This window comes from Epinephelus fuscoguttatus, linkage group LG21 (genome assembly GCF_011397635.1).
Source record: "Epinephelus fuscoguttatus linkage group LG21, E.fuscoguttatus.final_Chr_v1".
NCBI classification, from domain to species: Eukaryota; Metazoa; Chordata; class Actinopteri; order Perciformes; family Serranidae; genus Epinephelus; species Epinephelus fuscoguttatus.
The window spans coordinates 23,761,816-23,789,526 of NC_064772.1; the positions used below are offsets into that span (position 1 = coordinate 23,761,816).

The window sequence follows — 27,711 nt, forward strand, 5'->3', positions numbered from 1 at the left end:
CTCACTGAAGGCATCAAAACTATGAATGAACACATGTGGAGTTATGTACTTAACAAAAAAAGGTGAAATAACTGAAAACATGTTTTATATTCTTGTTTCTTCAAAATAGCCACCCTTTGCTCTGATTACTGCTTTGCACACTCTTGGCATTCTCTCCATGAGCTTCAAGAGGTAGTCACCTGAAATGGTTTTCCAACAGTCTTGAAGGAGTTCCCAGAGGTGTTTAGCACTTGTTGGCCCCTTTGCCTTCACTCTGCGGTCCAGCTCACCCCAAACCATCTTGATTGGGTTCAGGTCCGGTGACTGTAGAGGCCAGGTCATCTGCCGCAGCACTCCATCACTCTCCTTCTTGGTCAAATAGCCCTTACACAGCCTGGAGGTGTGTTTGGGGTCATTGTCCTGTTGAAAAATAAATGATCATCCAACTAAACGCAAACCGGATGGGATGGCATGTCGCTGCAGGATGCTGTGGTAGCCATGCTGGTTCAGTGTGCCTTCAATTTTGAATAAATCCCCAACAGTGTCACCAGCAAAACACCCCCACACCATCACACCTCCTCCTCCATGCTTCACAGTGGGAACCAGGCATGTGGAATCCATCCGTTCACCTTTTCTGCGTCTCACAAAGACACGGAGGTTGGAACCAAAGATCTCAAATTTGGACTCATCAGACCAAAGCACAGATTTCCACTGGTCTAATGTCCATTCCTTGTGTTTCTTGGCCCAAACAAATCTCTTCTGCTTGTTGCCTCTCCTTAGCAATGGTTTCCTAGCAGCTATTTGACCATGAAGGCCTGATTCGCGCAGTCTCCTCTTAACAGTTGTTGTAGAGATGGGTCTGCTGCTAGAACTCTGTGTGGCATTCATCTGGTCTCTGATCTGAGCTGCTGTTAACTTGCGATTTCTGAGGCTGGTGACTCGGATGAACTTATCCTCAGAAGCAGAGGTGACTCTTGGTCTTCCTTTCCTGGGTCGGTCCTCATGTGTGCCAGTTTCGTTGTAGCGCTTGATGGTTTTTGCGACGCCACTTGGGGACACATTTAAAGTTTTTGCAATTTTCCGGACTGACTGACCTTCATTTCTTAAAGTAATGATGGCCACTCGTTTTTCTTTAGTTAGCTGATTGGTTCTTGCCATAATATGAATTTTAACAGTTGTCCAATAGGGCTGTCGGCTGTGTATTAACCTGACTTCTGCACAACACAACTGATGGTCCCAACCCCATTGATAAAGCAAGAAATTCCACTAATTAACCCTGATAAGGCACACCTGTGAAGTGGAAACCATTTCAGGTGACTACCTCTTGAAGCTCATGGAGAGAATGCCAAGAGTGTGCAAAGCAGTAATCAGAGCAAAGGGTGGCTATTTTGAAGAAACTAGAATATAAAACATGTTTTCAGTTATTTCACCTTTTTTGTTAAGTACATAACTCCACATGTGTTCATTCATAGTTTTGATGCCTTCAGTGAGAATCTACAATGTAAATAGTCATGAAAATAAAGAAAACGCATTGAATGAGAAGGTGTGTCCAAACTTTTGGCCTGTACTGTACATAGGATTACTGCAATAAATAATAAAGAGGAGTAAAGTAAATGAAATGACTAAAAATTTAAAAATATAAATAAAATAGTTTGACTTTTGAGGAAAAAATTAACATTTTTGGCAAGATTTTTTTTTTTAATTTATTACTGTTTTACAAACTATTGACACCTCTGTGTAAACATATTTATCACTTCTCATTATGTATATAAATGTGCTTACATTCCTTTTTCTGTTTATTTGTAAAACTGTCAACACAAATTTATGTTACTTTACGTATGTTTTATTATGTTAACAGCTTAGCCCTATATTTTAAGTTGCACTTTTCTAAGTCCTAGATGCATTTACTTGGTTAAATCTCTTTTTTATGGTTTTTAATGAGCACTGTTGGAGGGTGCCTGAGGCCTAAGATTTTATTACAAGAACAAAGAACTTGAACTTGAGATAAGAAGCTCGATACCATTCTCGACCATAGGAGTGGTACCAAGCTTCTCATCAAACTCTCAGCAAGAAAGGAAAAAAGCATTAACTACCAAAATGCTGAACATGTCCTTTCAAATTTGTCTCAGAAAAATAGACCTTGGTGCTTAGATAACCAGGCAACCCTTTCTGAACCCGCATTCAACTGCAGCAGGATCAGAGAGCAGTTTGGACTGTACCTGCCTACCAAACATCTGCTCTGAGACCAGACAGCCACAGGATGTTACTGTGAGGGTAATACAAACTAGTGATCCGTGTGAAATTGTGGAAAGTGCTTCTACAATATAGCACATAATGTGCTGACTCATGCCACCCCTCTCATTCTCTGACACACACGCTGAGTAACTTATGTGAGCAAGTGAGGGAGAAATAGTGGCAAGTAATTTATTTTATGACACAAAGATTGTTCACCATCCAGTTATCCAAAATGAAAGATAATGTGAAGAAAAGTAAAGGACATAGAGACCCGTGGGAGCAGACATTGTTCCAGACTGAATGCCAGGGACTGGAATCCAACACTTTTAAAATAAATGTACTGTAAGTGGTCATGTGCCAAATCAGGGGGTCAATGCACTTTTAATTTTAGCAATTTAGCGAGTGAATTTTCTTTAACATGCCAGATTCTTTTCTTTGGAGAAAGTAGCAATACCACAGTGTCAAATACACAGTTTACACTTTGTTTGAGTGGAAGGGGACATATTATTGATACTGCAGTATGGTACATTACCAGTAGAACGTACTCAAGGTAAATTAAAGGGACAGTTCACCATAAAATCAAAATTACATATTTTTTTATAATACCTGTAGTGCTGTTTATCAGTCTAGATTGTTTTGATTTGAGTTGTTGAGTGCTGGAGATATCAACCGTAGAGATGTCTGCCTTCTCTCAAATATAATGGAACTAGATGGCACTCAGTTCATCATATCACTGTGCAGAACAAAGCATGAATCTCTTGCTAGCTCACCTAGCACAGCTGAGCTAGCTAACATTACAGCTCAGCCAAGATGGACGCCATTAATGTTTACATGCTGTGCTGTCACAAGCACAAGCCTCTCATGTATGGGTCGATGCACACTTCCTCCTGCGCAGTGATACGGTCGGTGGGTGTAGTTCAATAGACAGAAAAATAGTTCCTACATGACACCGCTCACAAAAAGGTCTGTGGATTACCTTGGATAACCGGGTCATGATTTCTGGAAAGAGACATTGCTGTTGAGTTTTTCAAATGTATTTTTGGCACTTTGAGCACCACAAGCCGAGTGCCATCTAGTTTCATTATACTGTAGAGAAGGCAGACATCTCTACGGTCGATATCTCCAATACTCTGCAACTCACACCAAAACAATCTGATAAGCAGCACTACAGGTAAGAGGAAAAGTATGTATATTTTATCTGGGGTGAACTATCCCTCTAAGGCACTTAAAATCCAGGACTGCTCTTCCGCAGTGGTTTACTATTATTTAAAATATTACTGGATCTGTATTATTGATGCATTACCACGTCAGCAGCTGGTCAAGGTGAAGCTACTTCATGCATTATTGGGTAGTTTGACCTATAACTACAGCTGTCAGATAAATATAGTGAAGTGAAATTTACAATATTTTCCTCTGAAATAGCAGGAAAGTGACCTTAGTTAATTAGATAACACCTGTAGAGAAGGCAGACATCTCTCAGGTGATCATTATCTTCTGCTATATACTCTGCAACTCACACCAAAACAATCTGATAAGCAGCACTACAGGTAAGAGGAAAAGTATGTATATTTTATCTGGGGTGAACTATCCCTCTAAGGCACTTAAAATCCAGGACTGCTCTTCCGCAGTGGTTTACTATTATTTAAAATATTACTGGATCTGTATTATTGATGCATTACCACGTCAGCAGCTGGTCAAGGTGAAGCTACTTCATGCATTATTGGGTAGTTTGACCTATAACTACAGCTGTCAGATAAATATAGTGAAGTGAAATTTACAATATTTTCCTCTGAAATAGCAGGAAAGTGACCTTAGTTAATTAGATAACACCTCCACTAGAAGGAGAACTGCAGGTGATCATTACTCTTCTGCTATATATCACTGCAGACCTTCTGAGATTATGCAGTTTTGATGGTGTTTCTTTTGGCATAGGTGTTTCGGGCTGTTGTGGGTGATGTTTTTCAGATAATTACAAGCGTAATTAACTTCTCTGGCCTACAGTGCTCACCCAAAATGTGGGATGATAGGGGTGAGGCATTGCACTCACTGTGATTGTCTCCCAGTCTTTTGGGAAACACAAATTGAGCTCTAATATTTTAAATCAGTTAAGAAAGTCATTGTGGATTTTGACGTGTGCATGCAAACACACACACACACACACACAATCAAGCACCCCTCGTAGTGAATTTCATTAGTTGACTGTTTTCCTCCAATAAGTGGGCTAAATACGGACTGTGTCATTGGCTTCCGTGGCTGAATAGTTTGTGGACCCAGCTGGTCACTCACGAGGGAGAGAATTAAAGGCTAAAAATGGAAGCAATTTTCTTCCAAGATTAGCCTGTAAGGAAACTAAGAAAGATGAGTTTAATGAAGCTTTATGTCACTAAATTTACCCATTCAGTGGTTTGGCAGTGGATTCCTTCCAAATCGTTATTTGCTGTTAAAGTCTTTTAAGTTTTGATTAACATACGGGCCTGTAATTACTTTACACAAGAGCAGGAAACGAAAGAGGGAAAGCAACATGAGGAAGAGAAAGAGAGTGTGACACATTTCTTGCACAGTGCAGAAATAATCCACAGAGAAGACATTGGTATTGTGGTATTAATAAAAACACTGCTAATCATTTATGTGTATGTTTCTCTATGATTATGCTCGGGCTGCTGAAAGGATGGAGAAAATGTAAACCACTGCTGTTTATGGACTCTCCCATTGTTTACTAAAGAGAGCCATCTACTGGAGAACTACCTATATTAAACTATATTCAAATCAGTGTATGTTTGCATTGATTTTTGCATTTCTAATTATAATTCCTTATAGAAAAATAACTGTAGGATCACTGACTTAATTCTCTCTGCAACAGCAGAGACAGAATATACAGTGCTTTCAGTCAAGGCTTCATGGTCCTTGCCCCCCAAATCCATAGTCTTTGTTTAGCCATTACTCACACTCAAACGTTTGGATAAGTGGCTTTATGTTCCTGCGAGTCCATTAACTGGCCCACAATACCCTTGGCTCCTGGTTTTTCTAATAAAATGAAGAATGAAGGATTGGCAGTTTGCAATAGCAGATGTGACAGCAAACAGTAGTGTGAAGGTCACTTTGATGGAAATGTGTTGTAACACACTTGTAACCTGAAAGTCATACATGGTGCACATCATTCTGTTCTGGTAATGGCCAATTTCATGTAATTTGTCAGTGCTTTCAGGGTCCAAGACGACAATCCCATGTACTGCTATATGACTTTCATCCATGTTGCCATAACAGCCATTTGGCCATTAAACAGCCCTGACATGGACGGAGCTGGAGAGCATATGGCCTGTTAAATGTTACAAACATGACAACACATGGAGTCCTTATGATTCAGGCAGTGTCTCTCCCCCCGTCACAGTTTTTGTCTCAATTCAATTGTGAAGCTACAAAAACAATTCATCACATATACTGTTGCCCCTCTTTTTCCCTCTGGCTCATTTCCCCAAACTATTTTGGATCTAGTGCTAATGCAGTTGGTGATGTGTTTGGAAAAATAAGCATCTTTTCAAGGTGATGATGACCCTCACAGAGAAAAAGGAAGGGAAGCCTCTGAAATCCTATTACCCAGAGATATTTTATTGCCATCAGCAGTGCTGGCCCATCGGCAGTGCACAGCAACTGTTTCCAACAATTGCTCCCACACTAATTCTATCGCTGTTGCCAGACTTGCCCAGGGTGTGGACATTAAACTCAATTTTCATCTTAAAGTGATTGCATCACAGCTGACAATGTAATTGAGGTAATGTGGGCGTTCAGGTAGAAATGCCACGAAAAGAGGAAACAAAATTTGCATGAATCACACAAAAGAAGCAAAACTTTCATTCCATTTATACATGCAAGGCATGTCCTCATTTTGTGACTATCTAAAAAATTAGAATACGTAGGAGTTAAAAGTTTTAATTTAAGGATTAAAAATCTTGAGGACACACTGGTCTTGGCAAAGGCAGATCTATCCAGAGAGAGGAAGGGAAGGAAATGATACCAAATACATGAATAATGAATATATCAGTATTGGATACTTTAAGTTAAAAGGGATCTGCTCAGTGATGAAAGCAGCTATAAGGGAGGATGACAAAGATACTACACAGTCTCCTCAAGGTGTTGTATTTTCCTCCAACATACTCACGATGTTTCTATATACAAAGAGACTCAATGTAAAGGGGCAATTAGATGATGTGATCCTTGTGTGTGTAAAAATAATTTCTGAGTCACTAATTGTCATAGTGGCGTGGTGCACTACAGTATAAGACTGGGTGAAAAGACCGCAATGACTCAGATCACCTCTGAGGTTTCTGTTTAAATATAGAGTAGAGAATGGATCACATATTCAGTGTGAATGCTACGAGGGGTAAAGAGGGTCTACTCATCATCGTGATAAAGATCCACATCTGCAGGAGTATGTTTCTGACAAAATCCAACAGAGTAGGTGTCTGTTTTGAATGTGCTACAGTAACTACTGTTCAGAGTTGTGTTCACAATACCTTGGAAAACATTGATATCTGATCCCATTATTAATACCATCAGGAAAACTGACAATAAGGGCATGCAAATTTTTTTTTTTAAGATAAATATAACATGATGATAGGGAAAACCCATATCTGGTTATTTGCGCTAGCTTGACTTGTGGGTAGAAACAATGGCGGAGTCAAGACTAGTCAGGCGTGTAGCGTTCCTTATCGCTCAAATTCAAATAAGAAACAGCCGTATTTGTCATTGTCATCATTCATTGTGGGAATATGATGGTGTCAAGTATAGCAGGAGAACACATTTGTAAATTGGAACTACAAATTGCCGGTAAATAATACTTCAAAAAGCAGAATTATTTCAGAAATCCATTTAAAAATGTATTTGTTTATTCAGCATTTAAAGACAATATAATGAAAAAGTATTGTTAATGGTGCAAATAGTTTTTTTAGCTGTGACATTTTCTGTAGATACAAAAAAAAAATCACTGAATAAATTGCTATTTATAAGTATTAATTAAGTTTAACCTATTATTTAACACTAAAAGCTTCAAATAATCCGAATGGCACACTCTTTTGTCCTTAAAAACAAGGTGCTGTGATATTATATAGTATCAGTGTCTCATACAGATATAATATGGTTTAACTGAAATGTTTAAAAGCAAAATCATAGCATCCAACTTAAAAAATTAAAAACTCAGAGCGTGTCCCAGAAATACTGCGGGTTCAGTAATCTCGACCAAAATGCTTGTTGACTTTGCCGACAGTCAAACACACGACTAAACTGATGAGGACACACTGCTTCTGTTCCTTCATCCAAACGACTTTCATCGTAACCTGACCGTCTGAGTCCTGATAGTGGATCAGGAAGTGCTCACCATCATAGTCATAGGAGACAGGTCTCTCCTCTGGCTCCATGGAAACAGGAGAGCCGACACACCAGAAGGGTTTCTTGAATTCGTCCAGCAGAGTGAGACTCATGATGCAGCAGTTCTGGTAAAGAGTAGAGACATAAACAAATGTCAAGACCTGTTTGTTTGCATGGAAGTATGGATACTTCTGGAAAAAGTCAGAACTGTTGAAATTCATGAGAAAAGGAGAGAACAACTGTATTCTCCTTCTCCTTCTAAAATTAACTTCTTAACAGATCTGTGAACATTCACAATGAAACACGGTCCCTGTTTTTCTGCACTTTTTACCATTTGTCCACAACCTACTTAAGATGTTACAGCCATGCCTTTCTTTGCTCTTACAAAACATAGTGAGATGAGTGTGTGAGTAGCCAGCAGCACATGTTGTACCTCCACTGCGCCCTGCAGGGCCTCACACCTCCAGGAAAGCTTGATGTTGCCAGACAAAGGTGTGTGCCGGGACAGGCTTGTCCCGCTAATGGCAGTCAGCTGGATTAGGCCGTCATGGATGTGAGCTGGTCAGAGAGATCATCTGTCAGTTATTTTTCTTGATTAATGGATTAGTTGTTTGGTCTATAAAATGTCAGAAAATGGTAAAGAAAATGTCAAGCTGTATTTCCCTAAGCCCAAGATGACGTCCTCACTCAAAGATATTCTGTTTACTGTCATACAGAAGTTAAAAGAATCAAAAAAATTTGAACTTTTGTCTCTAAAAAAATTGCTCAAACCAACAAATCAATTGTCAGATTAATTCGGATTAATTAAATAGTTGACAACTAATCAATTAATAGTTGCAGAGCTAATGCTTATCACATAAGATGATTGAAAACATTATAATGTTACTTGGATTTCAATCTACAAGCAATATAATTATCTTTGAATGCAAGCAGTTTCTGAGTGAACATGGCTAGTAAAGTGTTTTTACAATTACTGTTGATACAATATTTGCAAAAATGCAGGTAAACTCTTGAGACTGTGCTAAAAAGGTAGTGTGCAATAAAAAATATCTAAAATAAGAGAAAAATAAGAATTGGAAATAGAAAAATAAAAAGCTAAATATTTTGAGAATTAAAAAAGTATGTAAAAATATGTGATATAAAATACTGTGTGTATTAGTCTTGTGTGTATGACCTGCTTTGTATATAGAAATGTAAAACATGACATTTGGACTTTTTTAACCTTTGCATTTATAATTCATTAGTATTATTATTATTATTATTATTATTATTATTATTCAACTGTGCAATATGTTTCACCTCTTGAATGTGTATATTCATTCAACATATGCACATACCTACATATTTATTATGTTTACTCTAATTCTATTGTTGTTTTATTCTACTGATGTATATATTGTAGTTAAATTTTCATTTACAGCCTCAGCACAGTGGCAATTTTCATTTTATTTTAATTTCTTATATCTTAAGTAGTGTTAAACAGGGTAGCATAATGCACATTTATTTTTATTTTAATGCACATTTAATTTCTATTTTATTTTATCTTATTGCATTATATTTACATTGGTTCATTTCATAATCTTATACTTCTTCTAATTCTCTATTCTTTACATCTGAGCAACTGTGATGAATCATACCTTCCCTCAGGGATAAATAAAGTATTTCTGATTGTGAAAACGTACATATTTCACAGTCGTAAGGAAAACTAAAAATATGCAGTATGAGAAAAAAGACTAAGCAAATTAATTCTTGACACTTTACATTTTAAGGTTAACGCTCATGTGAATCACACCTCCTCCAATTAAAGACTGGAGTTTTTAAAATGACCTCTGCAGTACAGCAGGCTGTGTGACTTTGTGAAAATGACTATAAATAAATTACTTCTCCGGCAGAAGAGCTGGGAGAAGCTTCCGGACATGATCTCGCATACAGCGTCGTGGAGGACAATGTGTAGCTGGTAACCATGGAGACCGTATTCAGGGTCTATGTCATCAAGAGGGGGTTTATCCATTGGCTCCACATAGGGGCTGGAGGAGGAAACAAGAAAATAAAAAAAGGTAAATGAAATAAGGCTGCGCTGAGAGAGGAGAGCATTGAGAGAAAGGAATTTCATTAAGAGGGCATTTTGGGGGTTTATTAATTTGTGGACTGTAATCATGGTGTGCTGAAAACACTGTGTTCTCACAAGAAACCAGGAGAGGGGGCTGTCTACACACTCTGCTGAAGTCCGAGGCTCACAAAAGGTGGGGCAGACTCAACGGTGCTGTGCAGGCCTGCTCTCCTCTCAGATGATGAGTGAAGCACCTCCAAGACTATACAGCAACTCCAATACTAAATAACTTTTTTTTTATTTTCCAGATGCATGGAAAGTAAAATGTGTACACACAACATTCGTGGCTCATGACCCCATAAAATAACTTGTGACCCCTCTTCTCAGGATTTGAGAGGCCTATGGAGTGACAATATTCAGTGATTTACAAAAAGGAAAATTAGAAAAAGTACAGATTGTTTTGTTAAATATTTGACTGTGTTAACCCTTCATTTTTGTCCGAGGCCCTTTGAATGTTCCTAAACCCTGTATTAGCAACCACTGATCTAGCCCAGTGGCTTTACATAATTGTGATCGAATCATTTTAACAAACTCAACACTACAGAAGCAAATTTAATTACACTCTCTCTGTTTTAAGCTCTGCTAATGAGTGAATTCAATTATCTGCAGTTAACACCTGCACTGTGTCCTCATGGCAATGCATAAAAAACCCGTATCTGGTCCTGACACATGACAAGGAGAACATTTTATACACAAAAATGTGGTGCAGTCACATCACCCTATGTGCTGGTGATATACAGGCGCCAGTGATGCTGCTGACGCTTCAAATCTCACCCTGCTGCGCATCATAGATGGGTCACATCAGGGGCATCAAATGAATCGCATCGCCCGAATCTGAGCCCTAACCATCTGATGGTGATACACTGCACGCCACGTAAGCATGTGAATAAAAAGGTGCCTGTTCAAGTGCAGCCTACCCAACAGAAGACCCCTGGGTGCTTCTTTCCAGCAGCTTGTGGAAGTGGAGGGTGAGCATGACAAAGGCAACAGAGCACTGGTCCTGTGAAGAGAGCAATCACTTTAAATGCTTGAAAATTTTCGTCTTTTATTTTTCAGCTATTAAAGCTAATAATAAGCTAAAAATGGCCGCCTGTTAAGTAATTACCTTCCACACACCGATAATTATGCCAGGCTGCAGCAGCTTCAATTCAACCACTCGGTCCTGGCCAATGACCTGCGCACTTTCAGTTAGAGCCCGCATGTCTAACGTCGACATGAGGGACCTCCAGCCGGGGCTGACAGAGCGGGCAAAGAAAACAACAGGCTTCAGTGAGAGAAAAGAGGAAACAGAGACATAAGGAAAGAGCGGAGATGGACGCCGGCTGTCTCACTTCTTCAAACCGGGGCAGTCGAGGTCTATCCTCCTGACGCCGTGGAGTTGAAGGGTGGAAATCTGCTGGTAGCTGGGCAAGCAGCCTCCTCCGCTCCAGCACACAGTCACAGAAGTCTCGCAGAAGTGGGACCAGCTCGGCTCGAATGTGACCTCACGGCCTGACTTATCGGAGACCGTTAGCTCCCAGGTGACGTGCAAGTTCCTAGAATAAGAGGCAGAATTATAGCACGAAAGACATGACAGATATTTGGCGATAAAAGCCTGTACATTTGTTTGTGTGCAGTGTAGTGGCGGGAAGCTGAAATTAAGAAGCTTCCTACTTTATAAACAGGGAGATAAGTCACTTACTATTCCCTGATAGCTACATGAAGACAGAAATCAACCTTCAAACATTTATTTTAAGTCAACATGACGCAAATAATTGGGCAGTGTCGACTCATGCTCTTTAAATCAGCCCAACTATGAGTTTAATGGCTGTAACGTTTCTTTTGAAAGTAGTATGACTCCAGTTAAGCTGCTCTTGCTAATGAAATGATATGCAACGAATGAAATGAAACCGCAGCTGTTGTGATAAATCTCTTGATCCAATTCTGTCTAAACTGTGATTCAGGGCTGCCCCTACTGTGATGCAGCCGGTGTCTCGCTGAGGCACCATCCAATATCAATTAAGTGGAGGAACAAAGCTAAAAACTGGAGCAGCCCAGGAGGCCCCAGATGACCCAGGGGATTTCGCTCTGCATTGTCTGTGTGTGTGATGTCTTGTGAAATGATTATTACCAAGGTAAATCGCATGCTCCTCAGAGTCTCTAACAGACAAACCCCCCACAGGGAATTGTCTGAGCTGGTGGGAGGCGGGAGGAAGGGGGAAGGTGTGTGTGCGTGAGTGTGTGGGTGTGGGTATGTTGTGGAAGAGGAGTTGGGGGGCTAAGTAATTTATTTCAACAATTCAGGCAGCCTCTGCAAGGAACACAATTATTTCTACTTCCCCTCTGTACCACAGCGACTGCCACAGAACTCAAAATTGAGTGCTGCACAGCCTCTAATCAGAGGTTATAAAAACACAGCAGAAACCGCGGTGGAGGCGATGAGGGAGCTTTCCCCTGCGTGCTGGCATCCCCCTGAGCAGACATCTCGCTCAGACAGAGACCTCCTTTCTCACCTTTAATAAGAAAGTGTCATTAAGTGCGATATGAAAAACAAACCACGCTTTGTTTTTGATAGCCGGCGGCTTGAACTGTCCTCTAGTCTCTACCCTTGAACTTTCTTGACAGCGACTCGGGTGGATCTCTAAAGTTTTAGTGTTTGCTAACCACAAACAGGGCAGGGGTTCCCATGATACCTCGCAGAGCTGCTTCCCATTGTTAAAACAGCTAGACATACCAAACAGATGGCAGATTAAGGCGCGGTATACAAACTATGATAAACACACCTTTTGGTTGAAATAAAGTAAAGCAGCAAACTGTAAAATATAAAACTAATTGACATAAGGATTACCAGAGAAATAATGAGACCTTTTTTTCTCACCTGAGGGATTCAAATGCTTGAAAAAAAACCCCGGTAAGCACTACTTACAAACAACACTTGCCGGGCTACTCAAGTGTATGCAGAGTGAAATCAAGTGTCCGGTACATTAAACAAATCATACACCTCAGGTACTTCATCTAAGTGCCTTTCAAGAGCAGTTTCTGCCTCTCTCTGTCTCTTACCTGAGGACCCGCTCTGTTTGGCCGGGCAGCCCAGTGTGACGGCTGATGAGTCCAAGATGTCTTTTCCACTTGTCCATGTCACATGCGGCTACAGTCTTGAAGTGCAGCCACTTCCAGTAGCCTGCAGCCCGATCCTGCACTTCCACTGTGGCCATCTTCAGCAGCAGCTCGTCTGTGCACTTCGATTTCCGCTTTCTGTGCTTGCCGAACTCTGCCATGTGTATCTTCTTCCACAGAGCACTGCATGGATGGTACAGAGAGGTGAGAGGTTGCTGTGAGTAATAAGAAAATGATTAAATGGTGTCAAATATGTCTGATGTGCTAATTTGTGAAAGGTCTTTCATTCTAAGACAACGGAAAATGCAACTGACTTGTCCTTGAATATACCCTCCTTATTCCTCGCCCCCATTATACCTTGCGTGAATTATGGGAGTAACTTCCGGCGTTGAACCGCAATCGGCCATGTCTAGTGGTAACAGTTTGTTTACAGTACTCTATTCTTCTTTTCAAGAGCAACTGGGAAATAAAACGTGGAACACACTACCTGTTATAGCTCAAACAGGATTATGTGATCATACCTCTGCCACCTCTGACAGCCATCTCAAAGCATTGTTAGCACGCTAGCAATTTAACTTTAACATGTCTTGAGCTATCTTAAGGTAAACATATGCTCCTTCTAAAGATGATTTCTGATGACTTATTAAGACATACTAACACATTCAGCAAACATTTAATATAATTCAGTATTAACTGTAGCTCCATGTTAAGTGAACAAATGTGATGTTTCCCAGCTAATCCTCCTCTCGCTCGTCTATGTTAACGATGCAGTTTACACGTTTTTTTAACTTCTGATTTATTAAAAACTGTTCTGAGTGAAACATGAAGCTGAATTTAGCAGCAAACAGGTAAAAGAAACAACTTTTACCATTCATTTTTTATATGATATAAAGGAAGTACGGTAAATCAGTAACACATTCTCAGCCCTAATGTCAGACGGGGAAAGACACGGATATCATGTAGTGACGATGAGTGACGGACCTGTCAGTCTAGGTGTCATTCTCCTCTGCAAAGTCTGATTTAATACTTTTTCGCTATGTCTCGTGAAACTCTTGTGGTTTTATTTCTCATATCAGTGGTACCTTTGGCAACAGGAACAATCCCTTTTTGTTCTGGTTACATGTTCAACACATAGTTGCTGAAGACAAAGATTTAGTTGAGACTGGTTGTTAGTCATTACAGACACGGACAGTGCAACAGGTACTAAAGCTCCGCAAAGACATTTCAACATTAGTTAAATCTTTGCTAAAAAATAAATCAGTATTTGCTAAGCTGAAGGCAAATTACGTTCCAAAAAAATCAGCATTAGCCACCAAGAGTAGCCACTGGGACTAACCACAGATAGTCTATGGGACTAATTAGCTTACTGCTACTTCAACTATCTCACTGGAAGGTACGCCTATAATCATTTCTACAGTAGTGCCCTCAGGAATAAGGTGGATATGTTCTGATAAAGCTTACCAGTCTTTAGGTTTCGTGGAAGCTTCTATGTGACTTTTATGTTTTACGAGTCATAAACGCAGATATTCTTAGAAAAAGCAGCAGTTTTCTTACAGTCAGTTTGCTTTTTATCACTAGTTTCAGTTTGCTTTACACTGTTTTCCATCATAGTGAATTATAGTGTTTTCTGCAGGCTGCACAAATTACAACCTGTCAGGACGTTTGAACGTTCGTCTCCGTTGTTAAGAATCATTACTCATGACAGTTTACGACAACCACTAGTTTTGATACTGCCTGATATGTAGTAGCAAAAAGTACAACATTGTAGAGTGAAGCAACACAGCAATCAGTGTTACTAATACCTAATCACACTCTTCCTTACGGGATGTCATGTCCAGTTTTCCGAATTTAAGTGGACATGAAAATTGCCTCCCAAAAACAAGTCTCTGTACAGTTTATATTATATATATAGATTCTAGTTTCTATATTATTTTCTAACAAGTCAGTTCATGTTGGACGCCTTTACGTGAGCCATTTGTGGTGAAGGACAATGAGGTTGCCAGACTGCTTGTCGACAAAAGAGCTGTCACGTTGCAAAAAACACTCCATCTAACCCAGTCACTGCTGTTGAAACTGAATCCAAAACTATCCATTAAAAGAAGTGAACTCATCTGGCGATGCAGAGAGTATTTTTTAAGTTTTATCAGTTTGTATCTTCGATGCATCATTCATAATGTTGACATTTGAATTCTAAATCAACATTTGAATGCTGCACTGCTGCACAGTTGCAGAAAAAAAGATTAAGCTTCACTGTTATTACTGGTATTATGCTATTAGTAGAATTAGATTCCAGTGGTGGCTGCGTAGGATTGTTTTGAGACTTCTGAGCGCTGTAAAGTCCAAAAGTAGAAAAATAATTGAAAAAAGATTGATGTAATCATTCCCAGAATTCACAGCATGCTTTTATCTAATTAAATATTCTGCTTCAATCCATTTTTTGTTGATGTTTCACCTTTCAAAAACAGTTTCAAAATGGTTTGCTCTCCAACTGGCTGCACACACAGCGGGGCATGCACCTGTATTAAAAGGGTGGTCTAACAACAATCTAACAGCACCATAAATTACATTTATTCATTAAAGGAAGCTGATTTATGTAAAGAAAAGACTTATTCATTTAATCTGCTGAATCACTTTATTGAAATTGAGCATTCTGTTTGAGGATATTTTTTTTTATTTTTTAGGGTGGTAACATCATAAAATATGACAACAGACCATTAAAACCTTCATTTTCAAACATCAAAAGCTTTAAATGTCAAAAAAGGACATTTGGTATTATTTTTCCAACTTATTTTCAGTAAAGTAGACTTTTTTCAATAATTTTCAAAAGAAATTTGTGACTTTCTCTTGAGATAAATAAGAATAGTGGAGGCCTAAAACTAAAATTAAAATAAATGAAACTTGTTTTCACAAATACTTGAAACATTTGGATCTTTACTGAAGACAGGATGAATAAGTGTTACTCCACCAGAGCTGAAATGATTAGCTGAGGAAAATAAAATCAACAATTCTGAGGACCAATTAATCACTCGTGATTTAAACAAAAATGCAAAAGTATTCACTGCTTTCAGCTTCTAAAATATGAATATTTTGAGGTTTGGTTTGTTGGTCACCTTGGAGTCTGGGAAACTATAATGAGCAGTTTTTACTATTTTAGATCAAACAATTAAAAAATAACTGGCAAAATAATTCAGTTCAATAAAGCCCAATATCACAGATTACAATTTGCTTCAGAGGGCTTTACAGCAGACGACATCCCTCTGTCCTTGGACCCTCACAGCAAAATAATCTATGATAATTTTTTTTTTTTTTTTACAGCACCAGAAGATTTTTTATTTGACTCAAGTAAATAAGACATAAAAACTTGACAAGAAAGAGATTTTTCTGCAGTGAAGTGTAGATAAATCCCCTGACTTGTAAGCTCTCTTTACCCACTTTTGGGTTGGATCCCTGAAACACTCATGTATTTAAAGTACTGCCCGTGCTGCATTAACAAGACCTGGCTGATACTTACTGATCATTGGCGAGCTGATAGAAGAGCTTATTGACGTGGCTGACGGTATGAAGAGCGGAGGCATCCAGGTATGACAGAATCTTAATCAGGATGTGAGATGGCAGTCTACGGGAAAAAAGGTAATTAGACATCACTACAAGGAAGCGACACCAGTGTTTCCATGCCACCTGTTGTTCAGCACACAGTTCTTTAGAGGCACTGGTGCATGAGACAAATGTGCTCTCAACAGGATTCTTGGCAATCCAACCACACACTTCTGGCAACAAAATAAAATGACCTGCGTTGGTGTTCTCATTAAGTAGATTTGGTATTAAAACAAACAACAACATTCAAATACACTTAGACCACAAAACAGCAGCAGAAGGTGTTATATCCTGAAAGACACACAGTCGTTCTGACACATTTGCTCAGATAGTGTGAAGCAGACCCATTCTCAACTCTTAAGTGAAGTATTTAGGTACACACAAAAAAAGCTGAAAAAAGAAAAGATGCTGTCCATATCTGTCATGGAGATATATCGATCCAGTTTGCCCGGTTGCACCCGTTCTGCTTAAAGATGCCGATTCCATTCAATTTAATCTCTTGATTAAGGAATATATTGGTGTTCATATCACCTGCCTGCTCAATCACTGACAGTCCACTGCATATCAAACACAAACCACATGAAACAACTTCAGAAACCAGACACAACATGAATAAAACATATTTAGCCTGTATTCAAGCTTTAAAATTCAAATCACTCAATTAGTTAACCTCTCATTGACATTTGGAGCTGTCAGCATATACAGAGATACTGGTCTGAGTCTGTTTTATTTCTAAAAGTTTGAAAAGGGGAAAGGATGGATGGTAGAGTTGATGACATCCAACACAAGTCATAAGTTATAGTATGTCCACAATACTGCCGAAAAATGTCACATAAAAGTCGACATTTTGTCTTCTTAAAAGTCTAGGATTAAGAGGAATATATGAAAATAAGAACTGTTGTGTTTTTGTTACCTTAAAATGAGCTGTTTATATCAGCACAAGGAGCATGTCCTTGTCTGCAAAGTTTGCCATGTTTCTACAGTAGCCCAGAATGGACAAACCAAACACTGGCTCTCAGGGATGCACAATATTGGATTTTTTGCCGATATGCTGATATGTAACAACTCATTTGACTGGTGACCGATACTAATTGCAATATATCCACTTTTGTCCCTGCCTAATGTTACTGATTGTGTCTGAAAAACACTTCTTTTTAAATGTAAAACTGCTTTATTCTGTGTTTTTCCCGGTTTAAATCACCAGGTCCTTTTGTGTTGGAGAGGAAGAGACCTCTGCTGATAATTCAGCTCCCGCTATAAACCTTCTGAACAATAAAACTATAGTCAGTATCTAACCAGGAGAAGTTTCAACTGGTTGCAATCTGTAATCCACACTGTTATAGGCCACTAATTCCCCCCCAAACCTTACACAGTGGGCTTTTAAACCAGTAACTACTGAGTCCAAAATTCCCACTGAGGCCACCTATGATTTAGAAAATTTTTTAGGGACAGATAATTGCTTGAAAAGATTGTATTTCTACACTATCTATAGGCTTATATCCACATCACTCATGCTGAATAGGCTAGCTGTGAAACGAATGGCTGATTAATCAATTAGGGGATGAACGGGGAAAGAAATATCTAAAATTGTTTTATATTTTATTCACAGTTTACCTCAATTATGAGACAAAAATACGAAATATTGTCTGGTTTTATCTTCTCACACATGAGGATTTGCTTTTTGTTATGTAACAGCAAACTGAATATCTCTTGGTTTTAGAGTGCTGGTCGGACAAAATAAGCAATCTGAACACTTCACTTTGGGCTTAGGGAAACTGGGACAAGCAAAATTCACTTTTTCTTTACTGAAAAGAAAGAACAAATTCATTGTTACTTACATCCCTAATCTAAACTACATATTTACGATAACGTGTCAAGCATTTTTAGGGTGGGTTAGTCAGGTGTTTGCATTGCTTATAGGTATAGGCATAATGTTCCAGCAAACTGTGAGCACTTTTTAAAAAGGGATTGGGTAATGTGAGCATAATGAGGTCTTGAGACACAGTTTCTAAAAGAAAAAATAAATTTAAAAAGTGTTTTGTGTGCATGGTAAAACAATAACCCTGCTAAATATGAATATTTATCTGCTTTAACAGCATTACACCCTTGTTTTGCAGTTCACACATAAGCCTCAGTGGTGCTGAGGCAAACAGTTGTATGCTGACTGGTGTTTCATTGCTGTATTTACTGCCTCCATTCAATGGGGAGAGAATCAGATTGCTTAATATGAACATGTGAGGTGTCTTCCACCTGTATTGATTTCTGCTGTGCTTTTATTGTGTTTTGCCGCAAACAAACACGGTCTATAAATCCTTTTACTTACAGGGCCAATAAAGCCTTGACTCGCCACAGTGTGTGAACACTGGCTGTCTGAGGTGTTGATGTCACGCAGGTGGAAATATGAGCATGTTCTGATGGATTACCTTTCCACAAAGTTCAGAGATGATTTGTCAGCTCTTTTAGTCGTCCTCACTGCCCGTACTCTGGAGGAGACTGCTTTGGGTGCTGACATTTGTTTCACTAGTCTTGACCCCTCTGAGTCAGGCACAAGGTAATTTATGTTTGAAGGGACGTTGAAGCCGTGTAACGTTTAGTTTGCGTACAGGCCGCGGAGTAAAACAAAGAAATACACTTCCGTCACTACGTAAACTCCGTAACTTAGCTTTAAAAAATAGCGCGTCTCCCTTTTTGTCGCCACTTCGTGTAAAAGAAAAACTGTTTCTAAACTGTCCGCGTTCGGTTCTGTCACCATGGTAACGTCCGGTCAACTTCCTTCCACGTGCAGAAATAAATCTTCCGGTGGGAAGTGGCGACATTCCCCTTCAAAATAAAAGCAGGTAAACTTTTTATTTCAATCATAGACTGTAAATTCTGTAATATTTTAAAGTACACATTTTTCTTTGATTAAATAAAAAATAATTTGTTCGATTGTGGTTTAATAACTCGGTTCATTTTCTGTAGTGTTGCTGTGGTTTTAAAGGTGTTGAATAAAATAAGGGACTAAAAAGAGTCAGATTTAAAACAAATTGTTTAAAACAATAGCAGAAGATATGTTAAATTTCAGTTTTTAGTATGTGTCAACCTCTTTAAGCAGTGGATCCTACATTTCCCATAATGCAACTTGATGTGCCCATAATGAGACAGTCCCTGCCTTGGTGGAAAAAAATCCCTTATGACTTTTTACCCCCGTTTTTATTGCAAACTTCTTATTTTACATTTGCAGAATCTATTTTTTGTGTAATTTAGGTGAAGATGACAATGAGGTTCACTTCCTGTTTTACTGTCCTGTACATGAAGACATAAAGAATGTACTTCTCAGTAAGATGACTTTTATCTATGTTGATTTCTTTTGGTTGGATGATCATGAAAAATGTGAGTTTTGTTGTAGAAAGGGAACTTTTTTTGTGGCTGAATATCTTCTCCAGGCCTGGGATAGAAGGCAGAGTATTCTGTTTCTGGACTGAGGAGTTAAGTGACATGTGCTTTAGATTGTCACTGCAACGTCACTGCAATGGTGTCTTGTAAACCCACGAGAGAGTTGGGCACAGTGTTCATGACAAATAAAAATCAGTCAATCATGTAGACTCAGAGCCTAAACTGACATAACTCATATGACATAGGCTGAATCAAGGTTATTTTCTCAGACTTGACAAACTCTTCCAGAGCCCCAGAAGACATTATGCAAGCGTTTTAATAGGCGGAGTATTAAAGGAATACTTAACTCACAAACTAATCATTTGCATATCAATTACTCACTCCGTATTACACTGAATTCATGAAGGAAACTTTGTTTTTAATCGCATGGCTCCACAGCAGTGGTGTAGTGAAGGGTATACGTACACAGGTATATGGGGTAGACTCATCTCCTTTTTTGACCATTTGCAGTAAACCCACCTATCAGCCACTCGGCCACTGGAGTATATAGGAGAGTATACCAACTTCCTCCTCAGTAACCCACCCACCTACATAGTAGTACCCACCTACATAGTAAGTCATCTGGCAAGCACATGCACTTTAACTCTGTAAGTGCATCTCACAGAGCTGCCCAGGCCACTACTTGCCTGTGTGTGAGACTGCTTATGCAGAAGTGAGTTAAATAGTAAGGTTTTAAGAATAACGCATGTATTTGGGATGTTCTGAGCATACAACTGAATAAATGAGACTTGGGTTCTACTGCACAAGTTGTGTAAGACTTGGGAAACAGATGTTTTGATTTAGTTGTTAAATACGGCCCCCTTTTTCTACAGTTTATCAAAAACTTTCATAATTTTTTGGATTCTTCATTCACCATGGAGGCATGCAAGAAAAAATAGGTTTTCTTCACAAATTCAACACGACACAGAGCGAGTTATTAATACAGGCTACAAATTATCCTTTTGGAAACTCATTTTGGGCGCTTGTATCCACAATCTCATTCTTTCGGTCACTACCCACACCTCATGACCATAGGTGAGGGTTGGGACATAGATGGACCAGTAAATTGAAAGCTTCGCCTTCAAAATAGGGTAGAGAAGATAGGGTAAGGAGCTTGGACATACGGAGGGAGCTCGGAGTAGAGCCGCTGCTCCTTCGCGTGAAAAGGGGTCAGCTGAGGTGGTTCGGGCATCTGATCAGGATGCCTCCTGGACGCCTCCTGCTGGAGGTGTTTCAGGCACATCCCACTGGTAGGAGGCCCCAGGGCAGACCCAGAACACGCTGGAGGGATTACATATCTCATCTCGCCTGGGAACACCTTGGGGTCCCCCAGGAGGAGCTGGAAAGCATTGCTGGGGAGAAGGACGTCTGGGGTGCTTTGCTTGGCCTGCTGCCCCCCATGACCTGATATGTCTGTAAGCTTTGAGTTATGTGTGCCAGAGTACACACAGAGACAGAGAGCATATAGAGACACATACAGTCTGTTCATCTCTTTTATCTACAGGCTGTTTTAGTTGTTTCGTCACGAATTCAGCCCCATACACATTACACCTGCTGCATTTCTTTGTTTTGTGTACCAGCATTTACCTATATTTTTTTTCCAATTAAATAAACAAATATAGTATACATATAGTAGTTTTTGGCAGCTTAGAGTAGTGAGTGCCAAAGGTTTAAAGATATTGTAGATGCCAGCTGTACGATACATTCTGGCAAATACAGACATCAAAATATTAACAATAAAATGATTCAGTAATTGTCATCATCATCCTGTTGCCACACAACACAACTATACCCAGCTAAAATTTGTATGTCTGGCCCATGTGGGTACGAAATGGGCTGAAAATGGGCCCTATAAGGAACTGTCCATGGGTTCCATATTGACCCAATGCTAATGCCCACATGGGTGGGTTTACCCAAGTGAGCCCCATATAAGGTGTCCATTTTGGGCCCATCACAGTTGCTACCTAGGTAGTGGAGCCCACTTGGGTAAACCCATCCATGTAGGCAATTGGGTTAATATGGAACCCACGGACAATCCCATATAGGGCCCATTTTTCAGCCCATTTTGTACCCACATACAAATGTTGGCTGGGATATGTAATGAGAGGGTTTCCAAAATGGTCACTAATCAAGATACCTTTCATTCTTTTTAACTTAGATAAGAACAAAACTTCAGTTTCCCATGCGACTGGTGTACATTGTTAAGATCTGTAGATACATATAGACACACACACATTGCATTTACCTTATCAGATTGCCTGTCAAATTAACCATAATCACAATGTACCTTTATTCAAGTCTTACTCCTTATATTCAGTGGTTTACCTTAAAGCAACCTTCTTTCATCCCCTGAAGAAAACTATTCTGGTCTCTACAATTTCATCACATATACACACACACTCATACACAAAAGTAAAACCAGTTACTGTAAGCTTGAGCATGCACAATACCGCCTGCTGTAACCTTTCTCTGGGTTAGCAATATAACTCCTCGTCAGGGTGTTAGCCCAGCACTAGCAGGGGAGTAACAGGCAAGATTGATGTTATTTGTCTCCTCACACATGCTTAGATAGAGGTCACATCTTACTGATGTAAGACAAGACAGACATAACCAAATTCACTCGGCGGTTTCTTCCAGGGCTGCGGCGTGTGTGTGTGTGTGTGTGCGTGTGTGTGTGTGTGTGCATGTGTGTGTGAGAGAGAGAAAGCTCTCATATGAACTCGTTTGAGAGTCTGACCTCATTTCAGATATGAAGATACAGATTCATTTCAGGCTGCACACAAACAGATGGACAGGCAGGCAGATGGACGGACAGATATCGGCTATAAAGTGGGTATTTGAAACTCTGTGAAGCATATGATGGTGTGAGCACGCACGGAGTGCCTCCTCTTATTTTTGGGATGTTTTATGCATAGTATTTGTGACAGAATTATATGACAAACTGTGATAGGTGTGCAGACTCTGTTGTAACAGGAGTCCTGCATTAACCAAAAAAACGTAAAGTCATGAAAGGAATCATGCTGATATAAATATTGGTGTGCTTTGTACAGAAAAACGAACCAGACTGAAGTCCTTTTCTTTGCAAAAGCAGATGGCTAGCTTTAAGACCCATCACATAATCGACCTCCCCGTTCCTGGAAGCCAGTAGGCTCTGCTAGCTGTCAGGGAAAATAACCATAACACTGTTGTCAGTCTAGCCGATCAGCTTGCCTGATGGAAGTGAAGTCCCTTTTAGGGCAACGGCAGCCCCTGGTACGGCAACGCCATGTAGGCCACATCCCTTCCCCTTGCATGTCCCCTCGTACTTGACATTTGATGTTTTCTGTAGCTATGTGTCCTTCTGAAGGCCTGGGGTCAGTTGTAGCTCTTGGATACCTGATGTCACTCTTCCGCATGGTTTGTCAGTCAGCTCTGACAGTGTAATGTTTGTCAAATGGGGCTGAGAAAGGGGGGAAGGGTCGCCATGATTAAGTCTAAAATAATGTCCTCTCTGTGCACTGCGAGTCGCAGATCATTATACGAGGACAAAGCATTTATGGAAGCCTCATTCTGTGTTTGTGTTACGGCTTTTAGTGCTTATTCATAATGACATTTACCTTTAAGTAAAAGATTTAGTTTAGTCCTTTCTGCCTGTCCATTTGCTTGCATGCATTCAAAATTCAGCTTCCAGTTTTGATGAATTATGAGGGAAATTCAGACGTTTCCTCCCATTATTTACTTGAGCCGATGAAGCTGAAGACAGGCCGTACAGTGCCTCCTCTCGCAGATGTGAATGCCATGCATAATGTAGTCGGTTAGCATATCTTTAGGTCGGAAGATGACAGCTCATTAAAGGTCTAACGTGAGGGTTCACCACTCATGAAGCCCACTCTCTGACTCTTGAGAGGCGAGGAGCACTGATAGGGACCCTCTACACGGTTTTTCAAAGGATGATGACATGTCAGGGATTGAAAAGAAAGGCCAAGGGGTGGCACAGAGAGGGGCGCAGGACATTCTCTGTGAAGTGGGCATTTTCTGAAGTGTCATCAGCTTTCAACTTGCTCTTTGGGTGTTTGTTAAATGTGAGTTTCGTGTAAAATTATTTGCTGATGTCACAACACACCAAGCAGTAAAACATGCAAGGTGGATATCACACGAGATTGTTTTTTTAATCACCTCTAAGCTTTGATTTTTCCTCCGAACCAGATGCAGCACATTCTGCAAAAGTCAAATCCGCCACTGGATGGCGCACAAGTATCTTTATTGGAGTCATAAAAACGCTTGTTTAAGTCTCAAATTAGTAACATGTACATGCATGCTGAATGTACCATACAACAGCAAGGTTATCCGCTGCAACCCCCTTCATTTCGGATTAATCAGGGAGTGACATGAGAAACCCACAGCATATAAATGACAGACATTGAGAGCAAGTGATCTCTGCTGTCCCGGGGGGCCCCTGAGCTCACAACATCGAACTGATTAATATGTAAACAAAGCCATTAGTCCACGCATGTGCTCTTAATTGCGGGATACTTCTGAAGAGTCTTGTTGCAGTGGCTACACACAAAGAATGGGCGTGAGTTGTCCCTCGAAAGGGAGCCCAGAGACTCTTGCTTTTTTAGCACCAGCGATCTGAGCGCTCAGTTCACAGTCTGCGAGAGACAGAGAGCATACCAGCGGGATGGATTGCACAGGTAGGTCGTGATTTACCTCTTTTCTAAACAGAAACGGCTGCAAAGTGCTTGTTTCGCCATAATTTCCAATTAGAATGAGGAGAACATTTAACTGTAACACGATTTTCAGTGGACACTTTAATTTGTTACCAAGTGCTGTGGCGCACAGTTATAGGAAACAACCCGCAGTAGCACGACTAGTTGTTTTGCTCAATAAGGGAGGGGTAGAAAATGTTTACTAATATCAACAACGCGATTTTTACATTTTGGTATTTACTGCCAGCCTCTGGCTTTCATTTTACGCACGATAGCCATTTTACGCACACATGATATGCTCAAGTTTAATGGCTAAACTCTATCATTTTCTCCCTGCTGCTGTCTGATGTGAACATTCTCATTTTGTCTCTTAAATCATCAGGATTTACAACTACAGTTGTCTGAATACTCTCCCAAAATCAACTAAGACGCACAGGAGGGAGGGGAGTCACAGCCGGAGAGAGTCTGAGTGCGTCTGTGTGTCAGAGGGTGTTTGAGAGAGTGAGGGAGCTTCACAGATAGAGGAAGAGAGAGAGGGGAAGAGAAGGGAGTAAGTCTGGACCAGGTGATCGAGTACTAACAAACCTCCAAGGGGCTGCCGGGTTGTATCAGTGTGCACGGGATCAGCGATCCGACCATGGTGCCCGCGCGCTGCCCGGGACCCTGTGCCATGCTGGCACTGGTCCTCCTCTTGGGATGCGGCGTGGCTTTCTGCCTCGGCCAGAACGACACGGAGCCCATCGTGCTCGAAGGGAAGTGTCTTGTGGTGTGCGACTCGAACCCTTCTTCTGATGGAGCGGTCACCTCCTCGCTTGGCATTTCAGTCCGCTCCGCTGGGGCAAAGGTGGCTTTTTCCGCCGTGCGTGGAACCAACCACGAGCCGTCAGAGATGAGCAACACGTCTATGACCATCTACTTTGACCAGGTCAGATACCCACTGATTTTTAGCACTAACACAGCGCAGTGAAGTCGAATATTAATCAGATATGGGCCAGAGTCTCAGCTCCATTACCATTTTCTCTCCCTTTTCTCCCTACACCATACATACCATGAAATTGCCGTGGGCGAGCAGAACTTGTTTAAGGTCATGTTTCATCGATTTCCTATCACTGCTCACGCTCTGTGTGATCTGAGCCCTGAGTATCTCTAACCTAAACATCATGATGCTGTTTTGCTTTGACAGGGGCTCATTTAATGCTGTGCGTAATTGGCGTGGTTTAGAGCTGCGCTGCCAAAACGAATAACCATCCACGCAGGATCACTGGTCACATATGCGTCTTAGGCCTCGGCCGAATTGACATGTGCATTGTGCTGCTTTTGCTCGGATGTTCCACTAAGTTGTCACGGCTGAGGTCTTTGGACAGCGGCCTGTTATACGCATCAAATTGGGAAGCATCCCAAACTGCGACTGAAGTGCAGCCTTACAACATTTGGCATAGCAGAGCCAGAGTATGACTGATACGCCTCTCTGTAGTCACTGTGCGTGACAGAGACAAACAATACATTACTACAAAACCAGCTGTTGTGTGAAGTGAAGCATGCAGATGTGAGAGGGAGAAATAAATAAAGCGCTGTCTCATTTTGCGTCCCTCTTGGTCACAGGTTTTAGTGAACATCGGCAACCATTTCGATCTCAAAGCGAGTGTTTTCCAGGCTCCAAGGAGGGGGATATATAGTTTCAGCTTTCACGTGGTGAAGGTCTACAACAGACAAACCATACAGGTGAGCACTTATGAAACACTTGGTCTGCGTTCAGCATTTAATAGATGCCATTTCAGTGCACACACAGAGAGAGAGGTGAGACTAAACACGAGACTAAACTCTCCCCTCTCCTGCAGGTGAACCTGATGCAGAATGATTATCCCGTTATATCAGCATTCGCCGGTGACCAGGACGTAACGAGAGAGGCGGCCAGCAACGGAGTACTGCTGATGGTTGAACGGGAGGACCGCGTCTATCTGAAGCTGGAACGGGGCACCTTAATGGGCGGATGGAAATACTCCACCTTCTCAGGCTTTCTAGTCTTTCCTCTATAATCTAATCTGCGATGATCCACGTCGCACGGGACTCTGCTTAGGTTGAGGAAAACAAAAAAGAAAACACAAAAAAAACATGCCATTTATTTTCAACTTAAATAACTGTCAGCCAAGGAAGCCGACGAATATCTGTATACCTACACTCGTCCACTATCTAGTCAAATATGAACGTTTCCTTGGAGTTTCATATATTCAAAAACCATCAGTCAACTTTTACGCAATCTGGATGATTCAAGTTATTGATCGGCCCAGTGGCGCGTGCTTGTCGGGAATGTGGATTTTTTTCTTGCTTGGAAAACAAAACTTTGCCAACAGACAAACGGGTGTATGGGCAAAAAAATGGACAAGGCAGAAGACGTTGAAGTGGAAGAACTGACGTCCTGGACAGGCCGAGTGTGTTATGCTCTATTTTATGTTTGTATAGCCTTAAAGAATATATGGTTTCCGTCCAAGTGAAGTATATGGAATTATGGACAACCTGAGAAGAAGTGCTTTCACGCCCAAGGCATTTTTTTTGCACGAATGGAAGTTTTTACTTTATGTTTTGTGCTGTCAATGGTGTTGCGTTTGGATGCTGAACATATTGAAAATAAGCCAAATGTAGGCCGCCGACGAGTTTATTAAAAAGAGAAAAAAAGGCGACATATTTCAGCCACCGGAGACGACTTAGAGCCCTTTTATTAAAGAATAACTATATAATTTATAAAGTACATATTCACATTATTGTGTGTTCTACATTTCGGAATCTGCGTAGCTTTGACTGATTTAATGTTCAGTGACGTTGCTCACCAAATGTACATTGTGGAAATAATAGAAGAATCCCTATATGTCCCGCTTAATAAAAGATATTGTATTGTATAGGCTAAGCGCATTTATCACTTTTTATTCACACGACTTTGCATTTAAAGGGATCACAATGATGGTTTGTTTATTAGAAGTGACAGTTTTGTACAGTAGCTTGGAGCGAACCAAAGGCCTCAGGTGGAAACACAGTGTGACCAGCTCGCTTTAGCCGCTGTCCGAGGTGCTGGAATTTACTCTTGGCACTCCTCATCCAAAAAAAAATCTCGCAGCTGCACTTGTTACACGTTAAGAAATAAATCCAGCGACTTGTTTTTCACAACATAGCTGCACTTTTTTTTTTTTTTTTTTTTTTACAGAATAACATTGCTGGAATGGAAATACAGAGCATCAGGTT

General features: G+C 40.4%; 2 protein-coding genes across 3 annotated transcripts in view; one reads left to right on the top strand and one right to left on the bottom strand.

Moving 5' to 3' along the window:
• Positions 1-7,107: 7,107 nt before the first annotated feature.
• The window catches only part of fbxo15 (F-box protein 15), a 213,638-nt gene continuing 193,034 nt past the window's right edge, over positions 7,108-27,711 (bottom strand). Inside the window, exons 1-9 of one of the 2 annotated variants that reach the window (XM_049564795.1) lie at positions 18,799-19,142; positions 16,293-16,397; positions 12,725-12,964; positions 11,017-11,220; positions 10,791-10,920; positions 10,603-10,685; positions 9,457-9,602; positions 8,009-8,133; positions 7,108-7,700 (exon numbers count right to left, since the gene is read on the bottom strand). In XM_049564795.1, the coding sequence (XP_049420752.1) occupies positions 7,434-7,700; positions 8,009-8,133; positions 9,457-9,602; positions 10,603-10,685; positions 10,791-10,920; positions 11,017-11,220; positions 12,725-12,964; positions 16,293-16,397; positions 18,799-18,887 (1,389 nt within the window). In that variant the 5' untranslated portion in view covers positions 18,888-19,142 and the 3' untranslated portion in view covers positions 7,108-7,433. Of the gene's footprint in view, positions 7,701-8,008; positions 8,134-9,456; positions 9,603-10,602; positions 10,686-10,790; positions 10,921-11,016; positions 11,221-12,724; positions 12,965-16,292; positions 16,398-18,798; positions 19,143-27,711 lie in introns of those variants that run through there. The other variant, XM_049564796.1, reaches the window with a different exon arrangement.
• cbln2b (cerebellin 2b precursor) lies at positions 24,140-27,370 on the top strand. Its single transcript, XM_049564797.1, has 4 exons — positions 24,140-24,462; positions 24,860-25,402; positions 26,080-26,199; positions 26,316-27,370. The coding sequence occupies exons 2-4, from the start codon at positions 25,115-25,117 to the stop codon at positions 26,511-26,513; spliced, it is 606 nt and encodes a 201-aa protein (XP_049420754.1). The 5' UTR covers positions 24,140-24,462; positions 24,860-25,114; the 3' UTR covers positions 26,514-27,370.